Below are 7729 nucleotides of genomic sequence, written 5' to 3' on the forward strand. Positions count from 1 at the left end.
CAATTTCTATAATATGACATGCTGAGATAGCTAAAACGCATGTCATTGAGGCCTTATCTTTTCGCTCATGCTTATCAGCGGAAACTAAAATTTGATTGATTTTAGGTTTTTTTATCATCGTTTATTTTCCCGTTTTTTTGCTTTTAAATCATTAAGAATACGTATATAAAAGTTTTATTTTAAATTATTTTTTATTTATAAATATGTCGCTTGACTTAGTTCCTGAAATAAGACAAACGATCGGGCTGTGAAGTTGTATGTAATGAAAGCAAATCAAGTAGGGCTATCACTACAGTAGTACCAAAAGTAAAGGAGAAACCGTACATAATTTGAAAGAAAGAGAAAGTCAGAAAACCACATAATTATGCATGGCTCTCGCTGCAACTTGGTCCGTGACCCACACGAGTCCTATTAAAAAAAAATCAAAACAGCAGTAGTTGAGCTTATTTAAAAGGGGAGATTTTCTTTTCCTTTTCATTTCGAGTCCACATACGTTTGGAGGCACAGAAAAAGGAAAAAAAAGAAAAGAAAAACAAAAAGTCAGAACATCTGCACTTGATTTCTTATTCACGCAACTCCATTAAAGTCTAACCATTGACTTTTTTCCCCTGCCCGCTCTTACACGGCACGTCTCATTCAAATATGAACTCTCGCACAGTGAGGAATCCCAAATTGAGAAGGAAAAAAAATGAAAACAAATTTCTTTTTCCTCTGACTTGTAGCTCTACAACTACGCGTCGTTTTCTTTATTATTTATTCGTGTATAAAAACTTTTCCTTTCTTAATTCTTGCCAAAAAAAAAAAACTGGTCACGAATAATCGTCTCCTAAAAAAAAAAAGTCTCTAGTCTCAGCGCGATAATTCTCCCGCGAACTGCGCACTGACCCCGCGTGACCAATTGACATGTCGGCCACCCAACAAGTGGGCCCACCTGTCAGTGACTGTGGGATCAGGGAGCGTCTGGTTCGCTCGGTACGCGTAGCGCGATGCGGTCGCTTGTCTCGTAGTTGGAACCAACTAGCCCCCGTGACCCCACAACGCGTCGGATTCTGATTGGGCGAGACCCACCTCGTGGCCACTGTTGCATGGTCAACTTTCCCACCCATCCGAGCCGTCCATCCCATCCAACGGCGCGTACGGATCCACCGCCTGACGCCGGTGGCGCCGGTCGACGATCCATCCCGACCGTCCGATCGGGCTCGCGCGTTGACTATAACCGGTCCACGCCGTGACCGCCACCGGCTGCTCCCGGTGACCGCGTCGCGTCGTTTTATAACCCCGACTACGTTAGCCTCCTCCCACTTCTTCTTCTTCTTCTTCCCCCCATTTCTCACTTACTCCGGCGATCACCGTGGTTGAGCGTCGGCGGCGGAGGAGGAGGCGATGATTACCATGGATCTGATGGGTGGGTACGGGCGGGTGGACGAGCAGGTGGCCATCCAGGAGGCGGCGGCGGCGGGGCTAAGGGGGATGGAGCATCTTATTCTGCAGCTGTCCCAGACTGGGACGAGCGAGAGGTCGCCGGCGCCGGCGCAGGAGCAGCAGCAACAGGTGGACTGCAGGGAGATCACGGACATGACGGTGTCCAAGTTCAAGAAGGTGATCTCCATGCTGAACCGCACCGGCCACGCGCGGTTCCGGCGGGGCCCGGTGGTGGCGCAGTCGTCGGGCCCGGCGGCGTCCGAGCCGGCGCCGGTGAGGTCGTCCCCGTCGGCGGTGTCGAGGCCCATGACGCTCGACTTCACCAAGGCGGCGTCCGGGTACGGCAAGGACGCCGGGTTCAGCGTCTCCGGCATCTCCGCCGCGAGCTCGTCCTTCCTCTCGTCGGTCACCGGCGACGGCAGCGTGTCCAACGGGCGCGGCGGCGGGTCATCCTCCCTGATGCTTCCCCCGCCGCCGGCGACCAGCTGCGGCAAGCCACCGCTGTCCTCCGCCGCCGCCGCCATGTCAGCCGGCGCAGGCCACAAGCGCAAGTGCCACGACCACGCGCACTCCGAGAACGTCGCCGGCGGCAAGTACGGATCCACCGGCGGCCGCTGCCACTGCTCCAAGCGCCGGTAAAAATCTTCACGACTCCCTCCATTTCCCCCACCTCGAATTGAACTCATCGGAATTAATTTTCCAGGAAGCATCGGGTGAAGAGGACGATCCGCGTGCCGGCGATAAGCTCGAAGGTGGCGGACATCCCCGCCGACGACTTCTCGTGGCGGAAGTACGGGCAGAAGCCCATCAAGGGCTCCCCCTTCCCACGGTGAGCACCGCACTGCCCCGCCGTCTCTCCTCACTCCGTCGACATTAACACTCAAAACTAATCGTAATCCCCTCATTTTTGCAGAGGATACTACAAGTGTAGCACGCTGCGCGGTTGCCCGGCGAGGAAGCACGTGGAGCGCGACCCGACCGACCCGTCCATGCTCATCGTCACCTACGAGGGCGAGCACCGCCACTCCCCCTCCGCCGCCGGCCAGGACCACCCGCCGGCGCCGCCTCCGCCGCTGGCGCTGCCGCTCGCCTGAGATACCCCCGGTGAAGAAGAGTGAGAATTAGCTTGTCGGTCATCATAATTACCGTTAGAAATTATTTTTTTCGTTTTTCTCTCTTTTTTTTTCTTTTTTTTACTGCATCATTGTAGAACTAGCGTGTAAAACAATTTTAGGAGACTTTGAGACTGAGCTTTTACTGAAGAAAAAATAAAGCAGAACAAAAAAAAAAGAGAAGAAGGCGATCGAGACTATCAGTAGAGTAGAGAGTAGAAAAAGGCGTGCCGGAATTGAAGATTTTGACCGCGCATGCGAATTTGTTTATCAACTCGGGTTCAATCCCGCGGATTGGGGTCCGGTGGAGGTCAAAAGGAGGTGGGGCCCGGGGTGTTGAACGTTGCCCCCCGCCCACGGTCCTCGTGCGGGGCCCACGCGACAGTGACGGGGAGGGTCCCTCGTGTGTGTAAGTGTGGACGACGCGGTCAAAGAACGCGGCGTGGGGTGGGGCCCACCACGGCCTTGGCCTCCGGCGTCCGCCTCGCCCGCGCTGCCAACGTTGACTCGTGTCAGCCAGGCTGGAATCGGATTCGCTACGCCTCTCTGTCTCACTCTCTCTCTCTGTGTTTCGTATCATTTCGAATGGGACATTCGAGTTCGATATCTTGATGCGCTGTTTGGAGAAAGTTTTATAATAGAGGAAATTATCAACTTTAATTAAGTATGATAATACAAACTGATATTATAATATGGAGTATAAACGCATACGTTCACAATGTCTCACATCTATGATTACTCACGCACACCCTACCCTTACATATCCAGAAGACTTTGGTGATATATTTTATATTGATGAAATCATCGTAGACGTCTGATCGTCAACCGGTGCATTGCTAACATAAAAACTAATTACCATAAATATGAATACCTATAATAAGTGTAGAAATTGAAATTAGGTGGACTGGTTCCATCACAAGAAAATCTAACCAGTTGACCCATGCTATAAGAAAATATGTATATAAAGTTCTTTTAAAAAATACATTTGGATGGTTTAGGAAGTGTTCTCACCATAAACAACCGAGTTAGGAAGATTTAAACGTAATTACACTACAATTATTTTATATTTATATTTGATAAATTTTATGAAGAAAAATTGTCATCAAATGTATTGAAAATTTGATGGGGATTATGTATTGGGGTGTTGCTGTTTGTTTATACCTGTAGGACCATGATGTGTTACATGAAGGATTGTCAATATCCCGATCCTGACTATCTTGGTTACATCCCTACTACGTTTAATGAATGGAGTAGATCGGATCGGAAAAAAAAACCTCAATCATTGTCTAGGGAAGTAGGGATTATATTATTAGTATACTACTCCCTTCATTCCAAATTGATCTATATATAGTTTTTTTAAGGTTATTTTTAAATGATCTACGACATATTTATGTTCATTTATTAAGTCTATTCGTTATTTGTGCATTGGAGTAAATGGACATTAATGCATGCATCCATGCATATAAGTATTTATAACCCACATGCAATATCTTGATTTGCTATTGGTTAGGAAATAGTATGGATGGTGTATGCATTGAGTTTGTTGCTAAAGTAAATATAGTATAAGGGCACCTACAATGGTTATCTATAGACTCTCTACAAGAGATCCATGTCAGCATATTTTCCTACTGGAAAGAGATTAAATGAAGAGAGAGAGCAAAACTATCTACTAATCTGGAAATAGTCTATAGAGAAAAACGAGGCAATGGATTAGAGCAAGTTCAATAGTATAGCCAACTACCAGCTCCAATTCATCTATAGCCAATCTAATAGCTCATTCATACAATAGTTACATGCTACACTATTAATATCTGGTCCCACCTGTCATGCACACACTGTGTCTTGGAGTCCGTGATACAGCTGGCTACAAATCTGTAGCCCGCTGCCCTTCTCTCTCTTCATTTATCTTCTTAAAATATGTTTGCAGCTGGCTTATAGCCTGCTATTGTACCTGCTCTTAGAGAGCTATAGATACCCATGTAGACATGTCATTGAAGTGGTTTACTATTAATCTAGTCTATTGCTGAGATGTACATGTTTTATAGATAGCACCTTACTTTACCATTGCAGGTGTTCTAAGAGAGTTATTAGCTCTTTTTTTTATCTTGGTGTACCTATGAAATATGTAGATCAATTTGAAATGGGGGAGTATTATCATGGTGATTTTGCTAGATCTTGACAGAGATTTTATTGATTAGTGGAGATGTTGCTAAGCCATGAGATTATACGTGGTGTTTACTCATCAACCTCGTTCCTAATTCCCGCATTACGCGTGAGATCTCCTCCGGATGGAGACTGTCACCGGCTTCGAGCTATAATGACGTGATCTCTCCGTTTCATATTATAAACCGTTTGATATTTTTCTAGTTAATTTTTTTTAATTTGATGAAGTTTATAGAAAACATAGTAGTAACATAAAACAAATATATTATAAAAATATATTTAATGAAGCTAATTTGATATTTTATATATTACTAAATTTTTTCTATAAACATGATCAAACTTAACATATTAGAAAAAATGTTAAATGGCTTATATATAAGATGGAGGGAGTAGTATGAATGAGGAGTGGACAAGTGAATGATAGGAGAGAGATCCAACAGTGTTGAGAACGGCTGTTTGACTTGGCTGGGAGGCAGCCTGCATGGGTACGTGTCCGTATGCCCACTTTGATACATCTCCGTTCTAAAGCACGTGACGCTGGTCCCACCTGTCAGCGAGCACCTCCCCTTTTGGTTTGGCAATTCTGGTGGGGCCGGAGGATGCTAGGGAGATAGGTTGGGTTTGGATTGATTTTTGCTTTGGAATTTGGTTTGTGGATGGAAGCGGTGGCAACGTTGGAAAGGAAAGGGGATGAAAGGAGGAGATATTGGTGTTGGTGGTGGGTTTGAGAGAGCAAAAGTCAAAACGGCATCTTTCATCTTTTTGTGTCCAGAGGGGAGGGGGGCAGGTGGGTTTGTCCCATTGGGTGTGAAACTGTGAATGTGTGCTCTTGTGTCCCTACCACCACTATGCTTTGGAGGCTGGATCTGATGTGGCCTTCCGCCTTCGATGCCGTCTAACCTACCACTATGAGCAAGTTTAATAGTATAGCTAACTACTAGCTCTAAATTATTTATAGACAACTTAATAGTTAATTCATACAATAGTTATCTATAAATATATACTACACAATTAATATATAGTCTTATCTGTTATACACATATTGCGTCTTAGAATCTGTGTTGCAGCTAGCTATAAATCTGTAGCCCGTTGCGCATCTCTCTCTTCTTTAATCTTCTCGATATATGTTTATAGCTAGTTTATAATATGCTATTGTACATGTTCTAACTGCTTGTTCGACTAGTCATTTTTGTGGTTGTACCTGTGGTTAGGGTTTACTCCCTCCGTAAAAAAAAAGACAAACCCTGGGTTTTTGTGTCCAACGTTGGACCGCCCGTCTTATTTGAAAAATTATAAAAAATTTAAAAAGACAAGTCACGCATAAAGTATTAATCATGTTTTATCATCTAACAACAATGAAAATACTAATTATAAAAAAATTTCATATAAGACGGACAATCAAACGTTGGACACGGAAACCCATAGTTTATCTTTTTTTGACGGAGGGAGTATCTTTTAATATAAAAATAAAAACCGCTTCTCATGGTTTATCGAAAACCGATAAAAAACTGTTAAATGTGGATAGAAATGATTGAACGAGAGAGATTGAGCGAGAGAGAGAATTGAACACAAGTAGAGCGAATCGATGGATTTCTCATTGATCAACAGTTCATTTATACAATGTGAAGCGGTGTCAACCGCAAGGGACGCGATGTTTGTCGAGAGGGACGCCAAAGGGAGAGAGAGGAGCGATCTCCTCTTCTCTGCCAGTTAGTTTAGGAACCGTTGTTCCTATTTTCTTGGGTGGATGAGATCACCCGTAGTTTCTTAACACTCCCCCTTGATCGAATCAACCTGTGATCATTGCTTATTTATTGTTCCAGGTATCTGTAAAGATAATCTTAGAAACGATAAATAATTAGTAATTAAATATATCACGTAAAACTCCTCGAAAACCCAGTGGGAAAAATAAGGAGAGAACCATGATGTATTATTGACTATTTTTAGATCTCTATGATTAAAGCTCATAGTATGATCCAAAATAGTATAATGTCTACAGTTATTATTTAGTAAAAACCCCAGTGGGGAAAAGCCAAATGATAGGACATATAAGCTTATGTTGATATTATCTCGTTAAAAACTTTGGATGAGAAAACCTAAAGGGTAAAACTCATACAAAGGAAAAAGAGTATAATATCACGAAAATAGGTTATTTTCCAGAGGAAGATACTCCCCTTGAATCCTGCAAATTTTTAAGTCGTCTCATACCAATTCCTTCGACATATTTAAAGAATGTGGAGTATGGTAGAGATTTTGTGAATAAATCAGCAAGATTATCACATGACTTAGTTTGCAAGATATTTATCTCTCCATGTTGCTGAAGCTCATGAGGATAAAATAATTTAGGAGCAATATGCTTAGTGATGTTGCTCTTAATATAACCAGTTTTCATCTGAACAACACAAGCGGCATTATCTTCATAGATAATGGTAGGTGATTCCAATGAACCAATACCACAAGATGTTAATATGTGGTTAACCATTCTGCGAAGCCATACACATTCACGTGACGCCTCATATAATGCAATTATTTCAGAATGATTTGTGGAAGTGGCTACCAGAGTCTGTTTAGAAGACTTCCATGAAATAGCAGTTCCACCCTGTAAAAATACGAATCCTGTTTGTGATCTGGCGTTGTGGGGATCAGATAGATAGCTAGCATCAGTATACCCAATTAAAGTCGAATCCTGGTTCTTTTTAAAGAAAAGTCCAAGATCTCTTGTGCCATTAAGATATCGAAAGACATTCTTAACTCCAGTCCAATGGTGTTTGGTAGGAGCAGCGCTATATCTTGCTAATAGATTAACCGAGAAAGCAATATCTGGCCTTGTACTATTTGCAAGGTACATAAGTGCGCCAATAGCACTAAGATATGGAAAATCAGGACCAAGTACATCCTCTCCATCTTCCTTTGGTCTAAATGGATCTTTCTCCACGTCTAGAGATCGAACCACCATAGGGATTTTGGAAGGATATGACTTGTCCATATTAAATTTCTCCAAAATTTTCTGGGTATATGCACTTTGGTGCACA

At 43.4% G+C, this 7729-nt stretch overlaps 1 protein-coding gene across 1 annotated transcript; it reads left to right on the forward strand.

Moving 5' to 3' along the window:
• The first annotated feature begins 1300 nt into the window (after window positions 1-1300).
• On the forward strand, window positions 1301-3191 carry WRKY51 (WRKY transcription factor WRKY51-like). Its single transcript, NM_001402347.1, has 3 exons — window positions 1301-2057; window positions 2126-2251; window positions 2336-3191. The coding sequence occupies exons 1-3, from the start codon at window positions 1384-1386 to the stop codon at window positions 2514-2516; spliced, it is 981 nt and encodes a 326-aa protein (NP_001389276.1). The 5' UTR covers window positions 1301-1383; the 3' UTR covers window positions 2517-3191.
• The last annotated feature ends 4538 nt before the right edge of the window (window positions 3192-7729 follow it).

This window comes from Oryza sativa, chromosome 4, assembly GCF_034140825.1.
Source record: "Oryza sativa Japonica Group chromosome 4, ASM3414082v1".
In the NCBI taxonomy this organism is placed as follows: domain Eukaryota; kingdom Viridiplantae; phylum Streptophyta; class Magnoliopsida; order Poales; family Poaceae; genus Oryza; species Oryza sativa.

Excerpts from the sequence above, each read along its gene's own strand:
- WRKY51 (NM_001402347.1), top strand. The coding sequence starts at position 1,384 with ATGATTACCATGGATCTGATGGGTGGGTACGGGCGGGTGGACGAGCAG. Across the intron at positions 2,058-2,125 it reads TGCCACTGCTCCAAGCGCCG|GAAGCATCGGGTGAAGAGGA; the intron begins GTAAAAATCTTC and ends TTAATTTTCCAG. Across the intron at positions 2,252-2,335 it reads AAGGGCTCCCCCTTCCCACG|AGGATACTACAAGTGTAGCA; the intron begins GTGAGCACCGCA and ends TCATTTTTGCAG.